The 20,082-nt window shown below is 53.4% G+C and overlaps 1 protein-coding gene across 1 annotated transcript; it reads left to right on the top strand.

The window, feature by feature from the left end:
- Positions 1–5,608: 5,608 nt before the first annotated feature.
- LOC133342537 (cyclic nucleotide-gated channel rod photoreceptor subunit alpha-like) lies at positions 5,609–17,378 on the top strand. The gene is made up of 3 exons (XM_061551701.1): positions 5,609–8,635; positions 9,146–9,252; positions 13,483–17,378. The coding sequence occupies exons 1-3, from the start codon at positions 8,463–8,465 to the stop codon at positions 14,886–14,888; spliced, it is 1,686 nt and encodes a 561-aa protein (XP_061407685.1). The 5' UTR covers positions 5,609–8,462; the 3' UTR covers positions 14,889–17,378.
- The last annotated feature ends 2,704 nt before the right edge of the window (positions 17,379–20,082 follow it).

Genomic DNA, 20,082 nt, shown 5'->3' with positions numbered 1-20,082 from the left:
AATGCTCGCTCCGGGGCCCCCTCCCGGGCTCCCAATGCTCGCTCCGGGGCCCCCTCCCAGGCTCCCAATGCTCGCTCCGGGGCCCCCTCCCAGGCTCCCAATGCTCGCTCCGGGGCCCCCTCCCGGGCTCCCAATGCTCGCTCCGGGGCCCCCTACCGGCCTCCCAATGCTCGCTCCGGGGCCCCCTCCCGGGCTCCCAATGCTCGCTCCGGGGCCCCCTCCCGGGCTCCCAATGCTCGCTCCGGGGCCCCCTCCCGGGCTCCCAATGCTCGCTCCGGGGCCCCCTCCCGGGCTCCCAATGCTCGCTCCGGGGCCCCCTCCCGGGCTCCCAATGCTCGCTCCGGGGCCCCCTCCCGGGCTCCCAATGCTCGCTCCGGGGCCCCCTACCGGGCTCCCAATGCTCGCTCCGGGGCCCCCTCCCGGGCTCCCAATGCTCGCTCCGGGGCCCCCTCCCGGGCTCCCAATGCTCGCTCCGGGGCCCCCTCCCGGGCTCCCAATGCTCGCTCCGGGGCCCCCCTGCCGGGCTCCCAATGCTCGCTCCGGGGCCCCCCTGCCGGGCTCCCAATGCTCGCTCCGGGGCCCCCCTGCCGGGCTCCCAATGCTCGCTCCGGGGCCCCCCTGCCGGGCTCCCAATGCTCGCTCCGGGGCCCCTCAGCTGTGCTCCCGTGGTGCAGGAGACGGCGTCAGAAGAGCGGTGGCGAGGTCCCCCCCTCTCCGCACCGAGACCAGGAGGGACCCACCACGCTTTACCCTACCACCACCGTCACCATCGTCACCGTCACCACCGTCACCATCATCGTCAGCCACGATCTCGCCACCGCTCTGATGAAGACGGCCGAGCCGCTCCCCGCGGACTTCCCTGCGGGTTCCGCGTTCCGGCCGCGTCCCTGAGACCCGTGGCGCTCCGAGGCGAATTCTTCTTCTTTGCGAGATCCGGTAACTCGCTTCATCAAGAACTCTGACGAGGCGAGCAGCGGCGACACCCAAGTCTCACAGCCAGAAGGACCTGGGTTCGAACACCGAACCGGGTGCCTCTCCGTGTAGAGTTTTGTGTCCTCCCCCCATTCTGCTTGGGTCTGGCCAAACATCATCCTCATGCTGAACAATTCCCTGCAAGTCACGCAGCAGGGGTCACGCAGCAGGGGTCACGCACCAGGGGTCACGCAGCATCGCCCCCCCCCACACTGTGAAACTTGGCAGGACCCTCCTGAAAGAGTCTTGAGACTCGGTGAGGATTTATTGGGTGAATGAGCGCAATAATTCCTCGCACTCGCTTGGGATTTCACTCAAGTGAATTGCGAGCGATATGGATTTTCTGCTTTTAAATAAACAGCAACACTGCGTGACATGACAAGAGTAACGTCAACAATCACGACAACCTAGATTTGAAGCTTTCGTGACTGCAGGGATCCATACTCATTGGTTCTTTCGGTAAAGTCACGTAGGTAGAAAATAAAATAAATCACGGCGTTTCGATTGCAACACACGCAATCATCATCAGGTGGGAAAACCACAGCAAGACTTTACCGAAAGAACCAAATAGTATGAATCACAACAACGTTTGTGATCCACGTATTGGCCACCACTACCCAATCCGTAGGAATGAACAACTCGTTGAGTATAACGATCAACAATCCAGTCTGATAATCCTGGCGACAGAAGAAACGTGTTTCACAAGCGTTATATAAGATGGAGCGACGATCGTGCGTGTGTGTTTTGTTTTCCAGATTCACTTCAAACCCCCGAAGACACCGGCGGCCGTCCACCCTCCACCGGAGCAAGCCACGCACGGCGGCCACGCACGGCGGCCCCGCCGCGGCGCTCGGGATGCCGGGTCCGGCGCTGGCCGCGCTGGCGGGCCTGGGCCGTCTGCTGGCCGCGCTGGCGCTGCTGTGCGAGCGGCTGGAGCGCGGCCTGGGAGCGCTCTGCGCCCTGTGCCGCGGGGCGCGCGCCGCCGGCGCCTGGGCGGCGCGCGCGTGCGCCGGGGTGGACGCGGCGTGCGGCCGCTGGGCCCGCGCGGCGGCCCCGCTGCTGCTCGGCTACGCGTGGCTGTGCGGACGCGTGGCGCCCGCCGTGGCGCCCGCCGCGCGCCCGGCCGCGGACCCCGCGGCGGGCCGGCCGCGAGCGGCGCAGGACGCGCCCACTAGGCCCAAGGGGCTGTGACTGCTCCGAGACTCGCGGTGGTTGAGATCGACTCGACTGGAGCGAACGGTGTCTCCTGAGAACGGCGGCAGAAAACTATTGGCGTCATCATCTGGATCACGGCTTGTGTGAGCGCTGTAAGCTTGCGTGAAGCTAGGACTGTGTTTAGCAGAGAGGATCCTCGATTATAAACATTTGTGGTTCTCCAGCAGTGGCTCAAGCGAGCTCGACTCTGCTGATGAGACACTCAATGTCGAAACTGGTCCAGAGTTTTGCTTGTGTTGTGGAACCAATGATGCTGAAATAATGCACGCCCAGAAGGCCGTGTGGCCGATGGGATGTGTAGAGGGACAGATGCGGGAACGGGGCGTGTTGTCTGCTTATTCATCCCAAGAGTGGCCGCTCAGCAGTAGAGCGAGCGGCTCACAATGGGAAGGTCGCGAATTCAGCATTGGCTCAAGCGAGCCGGACTGCTGATGAGACACTTAATGTTGAAACAGGTCCAGTTTTGCTTGTAATTGAAAACAAGCTTTTGAAATTTTGTACTCCCAGAATGCAGTGAGGCTGATGGGATGTGTAAAAAAATGCATTTGTGTACGAGGGATGGATTTATGAAGGAGACGACACATTATCACAAAATCATCACCAGCCTCAGCATTGACCTGCAATGGATGGGAACCGCACACCGAGCTGTCCCCTTGCTCTGCCGCTGTGGACCTCAACTCAACGTCTCCCGTCTCGCCGTCTGCAGCTTCCGCTGCTTCTGTGGAACCACGCCGTTCCCTCCTTGGAGAGCCCGCTCCTCGTGGCCCAGCGGGTGCGTGGTCGCCGCTTGGGGTGGAGGTTTGTGGTTTGAACCCAGCAGGCCGTGCTGGTTATCGCTGCGGCGTGGATTAATAACAAATCACTGGTCCGCGCCACGTGCTTCACTTGCACCGGATGTTAACGTTCCCGTGACGTCATTCTAAAGAGTGGGCCCTTGAGCGCCGGCATTACAGTCCAAATTGGACAAATTAGAAATTTTACTTGGCAAGACCCTCCTGAAAAAAAGTCTTCATACTCAGTGGGGCTTTCTTGGGTAAGCAAGCGGAACAATGATTATTTATCCATATTGTTTTTCAGGTGTCGTAGGTAATTGCTTCTGTGCATGGTTTGTATCCACTCGGAAAAACAAACAAATCTCGTAAACCCTGAAGTCAGTTATCGGGTGGCGTTGGAGGTGCGGCGGTGACACTCGCGTTTCACAGCAAGACATTCCGGGTTCGACTCCTGTCTTGGGGCCTGTGTGGAGTTTGGATATTCTGCCCCTGTTCTGCGTGGAGTTTGGATATTCTGCCCCTGTTCTGTGTGGAGTTTGGATATTCTGCCCCTGTTCTGCGTGGAGTTTGGATATTCTGCCCCTGTTCTGCGTGGGTGTTCTTTGGTTTCTTCCATAGTTCAGAGAACACACACTGTAACCGGTGTTGGCCAAACATCCCAATGCTGAAAATGTACCTGCAAATATTTGGCATCACACAGCAGCAGCAGCAACATCGCCCTCTACTGCGAGAACTTGACAGGACCCTTCTAAAAAATAAGGCTCAATTCAAAATAAGGCTCAATGCACGACGATCTCCACGTCGGTGAACCCCACGCACGCGAGCGCTCCTCTGCACGTGGTTCTCACACTGGCCCACGCACTTGGTGGTGTCCCGTGTGGACGGGTGGTGGGGAGCAGGGGCGAGGTTGGTTTAACGCAGTCGGTAGTGAAATGCGAAGCAGCTTCCTCGGCCGTGTCACTGTAAACACAGGGGGTGGGGTCGCAACGACTCGAGACACAGGAGGGTACGCGGCCGTAGGTCGACTCGGTTGGACTCCCGTGTCCCAAGGTTGGTGTGACGCCTCGTGAACTCGAATCCCCGACGAGAACAAGCCAGGTCCGCAGTGCAGCCGCGTGCTCTTGTCACTGGACGTCTGTGAAAAACACCTCCATAGCTCGTCGGATTCCTCCAGGCTAAATAATGATTCTAATAAAGTATTTTGAAGACGCATTTAGTTGGATGCATAAGCAGCACTTGGAGATTCTAAACTTACTTTGATGCTAATATCGAGGAGTTGCTAACAGTTCGTGCATGGCCGTGAGACGCTCACGAAATGGGAGTACAGCAGAGAGGTTCGTTCAGCCCGTCGACATTGACCCGCGAGAGGTGGCCACGATCCACAGCTGGTTGATCGCAAACCATGTAGTTGTGAATCCCAGGACAAAGGAGACCAGACGCTCACAAGCTGATAAGTTTCGTTACGGCTAATGGCAAATAACAATCACCGACTAAGAATGCATACATCTATATATAATAACGCCTGCCAAGAGAGGGCACGAGTCACGTGTCTGCGCTCCGGGGTGGTGGTTATGGTTGTTGGTCAGGTTATGGTTGTTGGTCAGGTTATGGTTGTTGGTCAGGTTATGGTTGTTGGTCAGGTTATGGTTGTTGGTCAGGTTACGGTTGTTGGTCAGGTTATGGTTGTTGGTCAGGTTATGGTTGTTGGTGGTTATGGTTGTTGGTCAGGTTATGGTTGTTGGTGGTTATGGTTGTTGGTGGTTATGGTTGTTGGTCAGGGTTCCTGGCGGGCCCCGGACTCCACGAGCTCGACACCGTCCCGGACGTCGCGACTTTCCTGAATCTGTTTCATGAGAAATGCCATCGCACGTGGTTCATTCGCATTGCACTTGTTCACATCGCCGAGTCTCAAGAACGTCTCTTTGAGTCTCAATACTCTTCTTCAGGAGGGTCCTGCCACGGGTTTGTAGTAGAGGGCGATGTTGCTGCTGCTGCGCTCTGTACACCTCGTCTAGCCATTTGCAGGTACATTTTCAGCATTGGCGATGTTTGACTGATTACCAGTGACATTTGTTTAGCTGTGGATGGAAACCAGAAGAGCCGGAGGAACTCCAGCAGCACGCGGGGAGAGAATACAAACTGCACGCTGACGCCTGCATGGCCGGGGACTTGAACCCAGTCCCTCCTTGCTGTGGGGGGGCGCCAGTGTCGCCACTCCGCCTCGCTGCTCTCGTGACGACGCATCCCCCCCCTGCCCCCCCTCCCTGCTCCCCCCCCCCTGCTCCCCCCCCCCTGCTCCCCCCCCCTGCTCCACCCCCTGCTCCACCCCCCTGCTCCACCCCCCTGCCCCCCCCTGCTCCCCCCCCTGCTCCACCCCCCCCTGCTCCCCCCCCTGCTCCCCCCCCTGCTCCAGCACCCGCGCCCCCGACATCTGCCCCGCGGCGGCGTTCTCAGCAGGGCGAGTGGTGGGGGGGGGGGCGAGTGGTGGGGGGGCGAGTGGTGGGGGGGGCGAGTGGTGGGGGGGGGCGAGTGGTGGGGGGGGCGAGTGGTGGGGGGGGGGCGAGTGGTGGGGGGGGGGCGAGTGGTGGGGGGGGGGCGAGTGGTGGGGGGGGGCGAGTGGTGGGGGGGGGGGGCGAGTGGTGGGGGGGGGGGGGTGATGAGGTGCTCCGCACTCTCGGCGCGGACGTCGGCGTCGTCGTCGCTGCTGCTGCTGCTGCTGCGATGGAGGCGGCGGCGAGAGTGGCGAGGTGAGTTGGACGGTCGCCTCCGTCTCTGCCGTGACCAACGAACGCCAATTCCTGTCACCATCGTGGGAGATATAACAAAGTACACAACTAATATATCATGATTGTTTTGTGTATATCACTCTATGGAGTTTTGTGTCGAATTCCGACCCATATCTCGCACAAAGAGAGGGGCTCACTGCCTACAAATATCTGGTAGGTCACCAGCATTGGTCACAGCGAGCCTGAATGTTGATTTGTAACTTTCATCCTTGCCTACTACGTGTCGATAGTTCGATGTTATTGAGGGACTGTGTTGTTGTCTTGGTGTGATCAGTGACTATTTTCCTCTTGTTTTGATGCCTTGTCCAAGTTTGGGAATTGATGTACTTAAGCAATTTGGACGTGTTAACTTTCTTTGTATTTATTATTAATTACTTGCTTACCTTCCCTATACTTTGTGTTGTTTGTTGTAACTTTCTGACCAGTCCCTACTGGACATGTGAAAAAGAGCTTCAGGGCTCATCGGATTTCTCCAGGATAATTAAAGATGCTGATGAGACGCTGAATTGTGAAACGGGTCCAGTTTGTGTTGATCCGATGCTCTTGAAATGATGCACTCCCATAAGGTCGCGTGGCTGGTGCGATGCGCTTTCACTTTTATTTAGTTGAAACGGGATTAAACACTGAAAATAGGACACATTACTCTGAACGAAAGTGCATAAACTTTTAAAATCTATACAAGTACAATTGAAGCTATGTTGCAGAAACGTCAAATTAAATGCTTCGTGTGAATATGTACTAACACACTGCTGTGGTGCAGCCAGCCAGATCGTGTTGTTTCTTGTGGAGTCGTTGTGACGAGGTGCACGGGGTTTGAGTTCACGAGGCGTCACGCGAAGCGCGCGTGTCGGGAGTCCAACCGAGTCGATCTACGGACGTGCCACCCCGGGGAGCACGAACTGTCCACGAGAAGCCCAGACCACGAGCGTGTCCTCGTGTCTCCTGTGCTTCGAGTCGTTGTGACCCCCCCCCCCCCCCCGTGTGTTTACAGAGACACGGCCGAGGAAACCGCTTCGCGTTTCACCGCCGACTGCTTTAAACAAACCTCGCCCTTGCCCCTTTGTCGGCAATTAATGCAAAACCAATTCACGTCACTCAAACTGGCTGCCAATGTCAGCAAAACCAGCGTGTGCGCTTCTCCCCAAAGAAAACTCTGCTCTCGTTTCCACCTCCAATTACGCTGTTTGGAAACTGCAGCGTTAAACAATTGAACCACCCACCCCCACTCACCACCCACTCACCACCCACTCACCACCCACTCACCACCCTGCAGGTCTCGACTCAACCACCCACTCACCACACTGCAGGTCTCGACTCAACCACCCACTCACCACACTGCAGGCACAAATCAATCACCCACTCACCACCCAGTCACCACCCTGCAGGTCTAGACTCACTCACCACCCACTCACCACCCTGCAAGTCTAGACTCAACCACCCACTCACCACACTGCAGGCACAAATCAATCACCCACTCACCACCCAGTCACCACCCTGCAGGTCTAGACTCACTCACCACCCACTCACCACCCTGCAGGTCTCGACTCAACCACCCACTCACCACACTGCAGGCACAAATCAATCACCCACTCACCACCCAGTCACCACCCTGCAGGTCTAGACTCACTCACCACCCACTCACCACCCTGCAAGTCTAGACTCAAGCAACCCACTCACCACACTGCAGGTCACACCTCAATCACCCACTCACCATCCACTCACCACACTGCAAGCAACCCACTCACCACACTGCAGGCCACACCTCAACCACCCACTCACCACCCACTCACCACACTGCAGGTCTAGACTCAAGCAACCCACTCACCACACTGCAGGCCACACCTCAACCACCCACTCACCATCCACTCACCACACTGCAGGTCTAGACTTACCAGCCACCCACTCACCACCCACTCACTTACAGTACTCCGGTGTTTACAAATTGAGTTGTATCTGCGGTGACTGCTATATCGGGGAGACGAAACGACATATTTCTGACCGAATTCGCGAGCACAAATCAGATTTGAAGCACGGCAGAACGAATTCTTCGGCCGTAGCTGATCATTGTTTCAACACAGCGGGTTCTCATGATATTGTTTTCTCCGATACCAAAGTGCTCTGCAAACCTCCCGGATACTACCAAAGATGTGTCCACGAAGCCATCCAGATATACAAACATAGACACAACTTCAACCTAGAGGATGGTTTTAAATTGAGCAATCATTGGAAAGATGTCATCAACCAAGTCAAAGTTTAGCTGCCTTGTAATTGTACAGCCATTTCCATTTCTTACAGTTGGTCACTTTCGTTTTTGACAACCGCTCGCCATCGCCTCTCCGTCCCCCTGACCCCCTGCAGCATAACAAAAGGCGGCTTAACGTAGCCCCCCCCCACGGCCCCTTCCTGGCTCCCCCCCCTTAACCTGTATATAATCTCGTGTCTCTTAGAGCTCTCTTCACTTGATACAGTCATTTTGCTGTGACGGTTTCCACCTGAAGACGGAAGCTTGTGTTGCCTCCGAAACGTCGTGATTTAATTTAGTTGTTTTTATTTCTTTTTAATTATTTTTTTACCTACGTGACTTTACCGAAAAAAACTAAGAGTATGAATCCTTGCAGTCACGAAAGCTTCAAATCTAGAATTATAAAAATCTTGCATGTGGCTGGTTACTTGACATTTTGGGCCTTTGGGCTTGTGCTCAGAAACTGTTTCAATCATGTGTCGATTTACATACCATTTACACACCGTTTACATCCACACCGCCACTATGTGTGCTAGCGAGCAGGATGGCAAGGCGCGCGTGGTGGAGCCAGGCGGAGGGTGGCACAGCCGCTGGCAGCTCGTGGCTTGTGTCGCCGTCGTCTACAACTGGCTCGCCGTCGTCTGCAGGTGACGCAGCAGCAGCAGCAGCAGTTCGACTTGTCCACAAATCTGTCTGTCGCCTGATGAAGCTAGTTGAATTACTGGCGAAACGTCGTACTCAGATTGTAAATGTTGTGGCTTGGCTCTCCAACACACCGGTTAGTGCTTTACTAGTTTACTACACTATACACTACACACTAGGCTAGACACTACACTATACACTACTATACACTACACTACTATACACTACACTATACACTACTATACACTATACACTACACTTTACTATACACTAGTGCTGTACTAGGGACGAATTGGCCACGTTCTGTTTACGTGACAACCCCTGCTAGTTGGTTGTGTCGGGTGATGGCGGGTTTTAACGACACATTTATATATTTACGCGATCTAACCCAAATAACATCTATTATGGATGATATTGGTCGCGAAAGCCTACGTGTTAAAACAAACGTTGTTTTGAATGTAGAGGGACAGGTCTGAGGCGTATGGCGTGCTTGTTGTGTTGTTGTTGGGTCGCAGGGCGAGCTTCCCAGACATCCAGAGGCAGCACGGCGCGCTGCTGCTCCCCGTGGACTTCCTCTGCGACGCCGTCTACCTCGCGCACATGGCGCTTGCGAGCCGCACTGGTACCGGCACCGCGTCCGCACAGAGCCCCACTCCCACGTGACCTTTGCGAGCCGCACTGGTGCCGGCACCGCGTCCGCACAGAGCCCCACTCCCACGTGACCTTTGCGAGCCGCACTGGTGCCGGCACCGCGTCAGCACAGAGCCCCACGCCCACGTGACCCTTGCGAGCTGCACTGGTGCCGGCACCGCGTCCGCACAGAGCCCCACTCCCACGTGACCCTTGCGAGCCGCACTGGTACCGGCACCGCGTCAGCACAGAGCCCCACGCCCACGTGACCTTTGCGAGCCGCACTGGTACCGGCACCGTGTCCGCACAGAGCCCCACTCCCACGTGACCCTTGCGAGCTGCACTGGTACCGGCACCGTGTCCGCACAGAGCCCCACGCCCACGTGACCCTTGCGAGCCGCACTGGTACCGGCACCGCGTCAGCACAGAGCCCCACTCCCACGTGACCCTTGCGAGCCGCACTGGTACCGGCACCGCGTCAGCACAGAGCCCCACTCCCACGTGACCCTTGCGAGCTGCACTGGTACCGGCACCGTGTCCGCACAGAGCCCCACTCCCACGTGACCCTTGCGAGCCGCACTGGTACTGGCACCGCGTCAGCACAGAGCCCCACTCCCACGTGACCCTTGCGAGCTGCACTGGTACCGGCACCGTGTCAGCACAGAGCCCCACTCCCACGTGACCCTTGCGAGCCGCACTGGTACCGGCACCGTGTCAGCACAGAGCCCCACGCCCACGTGACCCTTGCGAGCTGCACTGGTACCGGCACCGTGTCAGCACAGAGCCCCACTCCCACGTGACCCTTGCGAGCCGCACTGGTGCCGGCACCGCGTCCGCACAGAGCCCCACTCCCACGTGACCCTTGCGAGCCGCACTGGTACCGGCACCGTGTCAGCACAGAGCCCCACTCCCACGTGACCCTTGCGAGCCGCACTGGTACCGGCACCGCGTCAGCACAGAGCCCCACACCCACGTGACCCTTGCGAGCTGCACTGGTACCGGCACCGCGTCCGCACAGAGCCCCACTCCCACGTGACCCTTGCGAGCCGCACTGGTACCGGCACCGCGTGCTCACAGCGAGCAGCTATGGAGACTGGCACGGCGCACCGAGGCGTGATGGTGTGGCCACCATCACGCATAGCCGTCTTTGTCTCCACAGTGCTGATGTTTACACACTGCAGCAGGCACTCATTTCAGGCTGGGTCGACCTAGGGGTGGTGCACGAGTGGATCAGATATTCACTCGTGTTGGTTGCAAGTGAATTGAACTTAGATCGCCTATTTATTAGTGCTGTCCGCTAACCACTGTGCCACCGCTTCTCACTATGCCATTGACACACATTTCACACCTGCAGAGTAAAAGTGATTCCTCGCTAAAATGAGCATAGAGGTGGTGCTGCTCTCATGTTTCCAGTCTGAGGCAGTGGTACAAATTCCACATTCCTTTGGTGGGGACGAGTCGATCCAGGCAACCATAAGGCAGTTGTCCAGTTGGCCGTGAGCGCAGCTCAAGCTGTGTACGTGCTGTCCAAGTCGAGTGGTTACACGGAGTAGTAAGCTTTCGCCCCGTGACATTAGCGTGGCATTTAGGTGTCCATGTGCTCTACAACGGTGTGTGGAAAAACAAAATTCTCACCTCAGATCCAACCGCGAGCGTTGTGCATGGCGCGATACAAACGCACGCAGGAGAGACACAGGTCACTGGCATCCAGCGCAAACTCTTTATTTCAGAGAGACTCAAACTCGAGACCGACTGCACAACAACACCACCTCTCCTCCCCGTAGCGGCCAAGCCAACGGGGTTTCTGCCACCCCGTGGCCTCATGCCCACCGCATTTTGCATGCGATATCAATCAGACACTATTCCTACTTCAGCCACCGAGTAACCAATAATTATATAAACAAATCGCTCCAGGACCGCTCCTTCCACCTTTCTGAACACAAGTTGATCTATTCCCGGCGTAGCACTGCAGCATGGCTGATAATATAATTCATTATCAACACATTCAATGTCACATTTCCAATATTGCTAGGTGTAGATGTTTTACTGGTAGGAACGAAGTGGACCAGACCACCAATAGATTAATGTGTCCGTCCGTCCGTCCGTCCGACTGTCCGTCCGTCCGTCCCTCCGTGTATCAACATCGCCCCCTACTGCAAACACTTGGCATGACCCTACAAAAACCTTTAGACTCAGTGATGCTATCCTGGTAGCAACATCGCCCCCTACTGCAAACACTTGGCATGACACGTGTAACATTCCCTTATTCCCTGAGATAGCTTTTGATTAAAACCTTGAAATTAAATAAAGTGCGCGCGTTTCGTTAACATTAACGTGAGTAGCCGCGTGTAAGAGTTACATTTTAACGAGACGTGCGCAACTATAATGTTACTGAGGCCTAGTCCGTTAGCGCCTCGTATACAGCCTTAGGCTTTTGCGTGGCAAGGTATATTAAGCGTTTATTTTAATATGTTTATAAAAAATTAATTGCACTTTTAACATTAACGCGAGTAGCCGCGTGTAAGAGTTACATTTTAACGACAGGCGCGCGCTATAATCAGTAGTTTATAAACTGTATTAGTCACTTTAAAGTTACTGAGGCCTAGTCATTCAGCGCCTCGTATACAGCCTTAGGCCTTTGCGTGGCAAGGTATATTAAGCGTTTATTTTTATATGTTTATAAAAAGTTAATTGCACTTTTAACATTAACGTGAGTAGCCGCGTGTAAGAGTTACATTTTAACGAGACGCGCGCACTATAATGAGTGGTTTATTAACTTTATTTGTCACTTTTAAGTTACTGAGGCCTAGTCCGTTAGCGCCTCGTATACAGCCTTAGGCCTTTGCGTGGCAAGGTATATTAAGCGTTTATTTTAATTTGTTTATAAAAAGTTAATTGCACTTTTAACATTAACGTGAGTAGCCGCGTGTAAGAGTTACATTTTAACGAGACGCGCGCGCTATAATCAGTAGTTTATAAACTGTATTAGTCACTTTTAAGTTACTGAGGCCTAGTCCGTTAGCGCCTCGTATACAGCCTTAGGCCTTTGCGTGGCAAGGTATATTAAGCGTTTATTTTAATTTGTTTATAAAAAATAAATTGCACTTTTAACATTAACGCGAGTAGCCGCGTGTAAGAGTTACATTTTAACGACAGGCGCGCGCTATAATCAGTAGTTTATAAACTGTATTAGTCACTTTAAAGTTACTGAGGCCTAGTCATTCAGCGCCTCGTATACAGCCTTAGGCCTTTGCGTGGCAAGGTATATTAAGCGTTTATTTTAATATGTTTATAAAAAGTTAATTGCACTTTTAACATTAACGTGAGTAGCTGCGTGTAAGAGTTACATTTTAACGAGACGCGCGCACTATAATGAGTGGTTTATTAACTTTATTTGTCACTTTTAAGTTACTGAGGCCTAGTCCGTTAGCGCCTCGTATACAGCCTTAGGCCTTTGCGTGGCAAGGTATATTAAGCGTTTATTTTAATTTGTTTATCAATTAATCTCAGATGTGATCGTTTGGAAATGAAAGACTACGAGTCTTTAAATCTCACAACGTTTCTTGTCAAAACAAACACTTTTAATAATTAACGTTACACTAGAATACAGTAATTTTTCTTTAACTCCTCTATACCCGGTCGATATCCCTGTACCGGTACTAAGTATTATTCCTACCAGCCCACCCCGCAGGGTCCTGTTAGATCAGCCATTCACGAACCCCGTGACACGTGCATTGAACGAACAACCCAATGCCCAAAAAAAACACAAAACCCTGACTATTTCCAACAGCTGCAACACTTCTGGAAAAGAGAATAAAAGTTAGGAAACAGTGACATCAGCAAATCAACTGGGCCACACAGATGAGAGAAGCCCAAACTCGTCACAGGCATTGCGGAGTCTGGCGACAGCCACTACTTCATCCGGTCTGGTGTCCATCCCCAGTCTTCTCTCTGGGCTTTCGATTGTTGGCTACAACAATCGAATGCAACCGGATTGACGGGGTTTAGGAGTCGCGTGAGATGCCTTCGACACCAACGTCACAGTGGCAAGGATTGTTCCGACATGAAATTGCGAGCCATGCGCAGTATATTCATATGCATGTGCCGAGTCTGATCCAAATTGAGTAATTTATAGGTATTGGGATGTTTGTTTGGGTTTAAAAAAACAAAGTTAAATGTGTGCCGTTGCACCATGAACTCGTCATCCATGTGGTGTTTGCAGGTTTTATGGAGCGTGGGTTTCTGGTAACGGACACGGCCAGGATCCGTGACCGCTACTTGCGGTCATCACGGTTCAAACTCGACGTCTTGTCCGTCCTCCCGACGGACATCCTCTACCTGTGGGTCGGCACAAACCGCCCCGAGTTGCGGTTCAACCGCCTCCTGCGAGTCTCGTGCGTGTTCGACTGTTTCGACCAAATCGAGACGCGGACGAAATACCCGAAGAGCTTCCGCATCTTCAAGCTGGTCGTGTACATCTTCGTCATGGTCCACTGGAACGCGTGCGTCTACTTCCTGCTCTCCGCCCACATCGGTTTTGGCACCGACGGCTGGGTCTACCCCAACACCTCGACGGACACGCTCGCGCCCACGGCGCACCAGTACCTGCACTCCCTCTTCTTCTCGTCGCTCGTCCTCTTCACCGTGGGCAACATGCCCCAGGCCGAGCGGGACGCGGAGTTTGCCTTCACGGTCGTCGACTTGCTGATCACTGTATTCGTGTTCGCCACCATCGTCGAGTACATCTCGGGCATCGTCTTACGGGACAAAGCCGACGTGCGGTTCATAGCAAACTTCTGCGAGGTGAGAAAGTACGTCGAGCGTCACGGCATTGGGCGGGAGACGGAGCGCAGGGTGGTGGCCTGGCTCGAGTTCCTGCACTTCGGCAAGAAGGCGCTCGGCAGCGGGGAGGAGGAGGAGGCAGCGCTGCGGCGGCTGCCCATCACGCTCAGGGCCGCCATCGCCATCGACGTGCACATGCACACGCTGCGCAAAGTGGAGCTGTTTCGCAACTGCGAGATGGGGCTGCTGGAGGAGCTGGTGCTGAAGCTGCGGCCCAAGCTCTACAGCGCGGGGGACTACGTGTGCCGCAAGGGCGACGTCGGCAGGGAGATGTACTTTGTCAAGGATGGGAACCTGGCGGTGGTCGCGGACGACGGCGTCACGCTGCACGCCATCTTGGCGGAGGGCAGCTACTTTGGCGAGATCAGCCTCCTGAACATCTCCGGCAGCAGAGCGGGCAATCGGCGCACGGCAAACATCAGGAGCATCGGTTACTCGGACCTATTTTGTCTCTCGAAGGGCGACTTAGAAGAGGTGCTGTGCGAATACCCCGCGGCACGCGACATCATGGAGGAGAAGGGCAGGCAGATCTTGGCGGGCATGGCCCTTCTGAGCGACGACGTCGCCGCGCCTCCCGGCGGCGGTGGCGGCGGCGGCGGTTGCTGCGCGATCCCTGGGGCAGCCCTGGGCGACGTGGAGCGCTCCGTGGGGGCCCTGCAGGTGCAGGTGGCGCGATTGCTCGCGGAGCACCGCTCCATGCAAAGGAGAATGAACGCGCGGCTCTGCGAGCTGGAACGCATCTGGGGCGAAGCAGATTCCCACGAGGGTAGCAGTGGGATCGATTAATTTGTGGGCTCTGACATCAACACGCAGGACACTGAATATACTTCTTGCATCAGAATAAAATAATAATAATAATCGAGCACGTTGGGTATTGGCGCGATCGTTCTTATCGCGCAGGGCAATCATCACAAAGGGAGTCACCATTGTTTCGCAGATAAAGTCTGCAGTAGTTTCGCAATAGGGGAGGATGTTGCTCCTGTGTCTTATCACAATTGAGTAATTAGCGGTGTAATTTTGACAAATTTTGACCATGAAGCCAGCACGCAATGGCCTACTTTTCACGAACGAAATCACAGGATCTTTAACATCTGTGAAGCAGACCGCACGCATTTGTAATGACGACACCCGCAGTTATAACCAGGGCGGCCTGCCAGAACCAAACCGTGAACCTCTGCAACGAGTGGTCAATGCGCTACCGCTCAATACTATCACTTTGGTTATATATATATATCATGTATCACTTGCACCACTCTTAAGTGTTGAATACGTTGATGTGTTAATTATAATCATTGTTGGGGGTGGCTGCTTCCTCCAGAGGCTTCGCGCACTTACTTCTTGGGTGCAAGATGAATAAACACACACTGACTTCTTGGGTGCACGATGAATAACACACTGACTTCTTGGGTGCACGATGAATAAACACACACTGACTTCTTGGGTGCACGATGAATAAACACACTGACTTCTTGGGTGCACGATGAATAAACACACACTGACTTCTTGGGTGTATGATGAATAAACACACACTGACTTCTTGGGTGCACGATGAATAACACACACACTGACTTCTTGGGTGCATTATGAATAAACACTCCCCGACTTCTTGGGTGCATGATGAATAAACACACACTGACTTCTTGGGTGCACGATGAATAAACACACACTGACTTCTTGGGTGCATGATGAATAAACACACTGACTTCTTGGGTGCACGATTAATTAACACACTGACTTCTTGGGTGCACGATGAATAAACACACTGACTTCTTGGGTGCATGATGAATAAACACACACTGACTTCTTGGGTGCACGATGAATAAACACTCACTGACTTCTTGGGGAGATGGCATTTTAGCCAGTCCCTTCTCCGGTGGCTAATTCCTCCAAATTTTTAAGATCCGCCCACTGAATTTGGATGATTTTTAATGAATAAACACGCACATACTCTTTGGGTCTTTCGGTAAAGCCACGTTGATAGAAAAATAAATAAAAATCACGACGTTTTGCTCGCAACACAATCGTCTTCAGGTGAAAAAATACAGCAGGCGGACTGCCTCAGTCCTCGTGTGGACTCAGCAGTCCGCCTGCTGTGTTTTTCCACCGGAAGACGATTGCTCGTGTTGCGATCGAAACGTTGTGTTTTATGTATTATTATTACTATTTTTCAATCTACGTGATTTTACCGAAAGACCTAAAGAGTATGCATTCCTGTAGTCACGAAAGCTTTAAGTCAAGATTTAAACACGCACACTTGATGGTGGGGTACACTATGGATAAACACGCACACTTGACTGGGGTACACTATGGATAAACACACTTGACGGTGGGGTACACTATGGATAAACACCCACACTTGACTGATGGTGGGGTACACTATGGATAAACACGCACACTTGATGGTGGGGTACACTATGGATAAACACACTTGATTGGGGTACACTATGGAAACTTGTCCAGCTGAATCGAAGTGGAAACTTTTTCACAGGATCCGAGACAACCGGACTACTCTCGCGACCAGGTGCATGGCTCCGTGTCTCCTCGTGTATGTGTCCACGTATCTCCGTGTCCCCACGTGTCTCCATGTCTCACCGTGTCTCTGCATGTAAGTGGATGGAGTCCACACGAGGACTGGTAAGGGGACCTTATTGTTCCAGCAGCACGACTCCCGCCACACACTCATGGCGGGAATCGTGTTGCTGGTACATCCCCGTCCCTTCTGGGACCTTCCAAAAGATGATTTTACATTAAAGGGGGGAAAAGGGGATTAACTCAACACGAATGAGCGGTGTTATTCATGTCAAGTGAACAGCACAACATCAACGCAAGAAAGTGAAGACACCGCGTGTGTCTGCGTGTGTCTTCTTGTGTCTCACTGTGTCAGGGCGTTTGTCTGCATGTCTCGGCTTGATTCTGTATTCCGCCTTTGTTTACAAAGAATCTGGACGCAAGCTTTAGCCCATTGCGGATTGTAATTTCCGTATTGCCCCTTGTGGATCGTCTATTGTTGCTTATTCCGTTTTGTGTATTGCATATTGCAGATCGCGCATTACCGATGGTGCATTAACTATTGACGATTTCTAATTGCCTGTCGCTTATTGCCTTTGGGCAACACCCTCGTATTTACTTGGAGATGGGGCCGCACGCCACGGGAGGCGAATAACGCGGCTCATGGGTGTTGGTGAATTACTCGGCTCATGGGTGTTGGTGAATTACTCGGTCCATGGGTGTTGGTGAATTACTCGGCTCATGGGTGTTGGTGAATTACTCGGTCCATGGGTGTTGGTGAATTACTCGGTCCATGGGTGTTGGTGAATTACTCGGCTCATGGGTGTTGGTGAATTACTCGGTCCATGGGTGTTGGTGAATTACTCGGTCCATGGGTGTTGGTGAATTACTCGGTCCATGGGTGTTGGTGAATTACTCGGTCCATGGGTGTTGGTGAATTACTCGGCTCATGGGTGTTGGTGAATTACTCGGTCCATGGGTGTTGGTGAATTACTCGGTCCATGGGTGTTGGTGAATTACTCGGCTCATGGGTGTTGGTGAATTACTCGGTCCATGGGTGTTGGTGAATTACTCGGTCCATGGGTGTTGGTGAATTACTCGGCTCATGGGTGTTGGTGAATTACTCGGTCCATGGGTGTTGGTGAATTACTCGGTCCATGGGTGTTGGTGAATTACTCGGTCCATGGGTGTTGGTGAATTACTCGGTCCATGGGTGTTGGTGAATTACTCGGCTCATGGGTGTTGGTGAATTACTCGGCTCATGGGTGTTGGTGAATTACTCGGCTCATGGGTGTTGGTGTTGGGCTCGCGGGCAGCAGGTGCGTGTGTCGTGGTGAGAGCCCCGCGATCCGAGTTCAATTCCCGCTCACGGTCAATGCGGTACAAATGGTGATTATTTTAACTGGTCCTGGGGCTCCCCTAGGTCGATCCAGCCTCAAAAGACGAGCACCTGGTGCGCTGTGTCAACAACTAAACATCGCCACTCGGGAGACGGCGCTCGGCGGCTGTGCGTGCTTCTGGTCGCCCACTCCGCCGCGTGCCGGCCCCCCCCCCAACCCCCTTCAGAGGCGCTCACGGACAGCAGCACTTGCCCAAACAATGTCACGGCTACATCATGGGGCCTCCTTTGCCGGTGTCAAAATATAATAGAATAGGTTTCCCCCTTTATTCTGGCAACAAAACAGCTCTTAAGATGTTAAAGGACCAAACTGAAACCTTTTGCAAGGAATCAAAACATGCTCTGACAGTATATACTGCACACACACACTGCACACACACTGCACACCTGCACACACACACTGCGCATACACACTGCACACACACACACTGCACACACACACACTGCACACACACACTGCACACACACACACACACTGCACACACACACACTGCACACTGCACACACACACTGCACACACACACACACTGCACACACACACACACTGCACACACTGCACACTACACTCACTGCACACACTGCACACTGCACACACACTGCACACACACACTGTAATGTGAAGGCTACACGCGATGTCTTTGTGGGGAAGGGGGAAGTGGAACTTTGCTCTTGGGCGCCAGCGCCGTGGCAACACTCGCGCCCCACAAGCGCCTGGGCTGGGCTCCTGACCAGGGCGCCTCTCAGCGCGCAGAGTGTGTGTGGGTTGTTCTCTCTCTCTCTGCTGGGCATGGGTTCGTGTGTGTGGGTTGTTCTCTCTCTCTCTGCTGGGCATGGGTTCGTGTGTGTGGGTTGTTCTCTCTCTCTGCTGGGCATGGGCTCGTGTGTGTGGGTTGTTCTCTCTCTCTCTGCTGGGCATGGGTTCGTGTGTGTGAGTTGTTCTCTCTCTCTCTGCTGGGCATGGGTTCGTGTGTGTGGGTTGTTCTCTCTCTCTCTGCTGGGCATGGGTTCGTGTGTGTGGGTTGTTCTCTCCCTCCCCTCTGCTGGGCATGGCATCTGCGGTTTCTTTCCAGGGCTAAAAAGAACACACACAGTGTAACTCGTATTGGCCAAGTATCCCAATGCTGAAAATGTACCTCCAAATTACCTGCATATCGCTACATTTGGATTGCAGAGCAGCATTTCCTTTCCTGAAACATCTCTAAACTCCTTGATAGTTACGTTTTATGGTTGGTAATTATCGCCAAATGATGACGACGGACCCGTCCTGTCCAATCGGTCAAGGTGTAAAACACACCGCACCACTCTCCTCTGGAGCGGCGATGATGATGAATGATGCAGTGAGGAGAAGGGCCAGCCTGAGATGGGAGCATCTCGCCAGCCTCCTGCGGTCCAGGCCTCGCTCCGCCCCGTGGGGAGCAGCCGCCTCTCTGGGGATCGAGGGTTGCTCCCTCGCACGCGTGGGTTTCCTGTACGAGCACTGCGGTTTCCGCCCACGTACAATACACACTTATCATTGATTTGCTGAAATAATTCATGACAAAAACCCAAAGCGGGGACCCTCCTCAAAATGACTAATCAGACTCCGTCCGTGTGACCTTTAAGTAAGCATCAATGTTATTACCGTAATCTTGATTCGTATTACTGTACTGTACGAATATTATCTTCACACCCACTCACATAGCCCCGCCCATTCCTTTTCCCATCTGGATACAGCCACATTACCAAATGTGATTTGTAAATTAGATTCTTAATGTATCGATAGTAACATTTTAATGTCCACTTTTATTGAGGGACTGTACGTTGTCTTGGTGTGGTCTGGGACTGTGTTTGCTGCTGTTTTAACTGCCTTCGCCAAGCTTGGGAATTGATGATGCAATTGTAACGTCAATACTTTGTTTAGTCAAGGGGCGCCACGGTGGTGTGACGTTATCTTCCTCAGCCAGGTATGGAGGAGAATCGGAGGTTCGATCCCAACCGGAACGCCTGTGTATTTGAAGTTTGTATGTTCTTCTCGTGGTCGCGTGGATTTTTCTCCAGGTCCTTCAGTTTTCCCTCCGCATTTTGCATCATGCG

The sequence above is a fragment of the Lethenteron reissneri genome, chromosome 15, assembly GCF_015708825.2.
Source record: "Lethenteron reissneri isolate LAM-NWPU_2019-01 chromosome 15, ASM1570882v1, whole genome shotgun sequence".
Lineage (NCBI taxonomy): Eukaryota > Metazoa > Chordata > Hyperoartia > Petromyzontiformes > Petromyzontidae > Lethenteron > Lethenteron reissneri.
The sequence above is the reverse complement of the archived record's forward strand: the minus strand, read 5'-3'. Positions and strand labels throughout refer to the sequence as shown.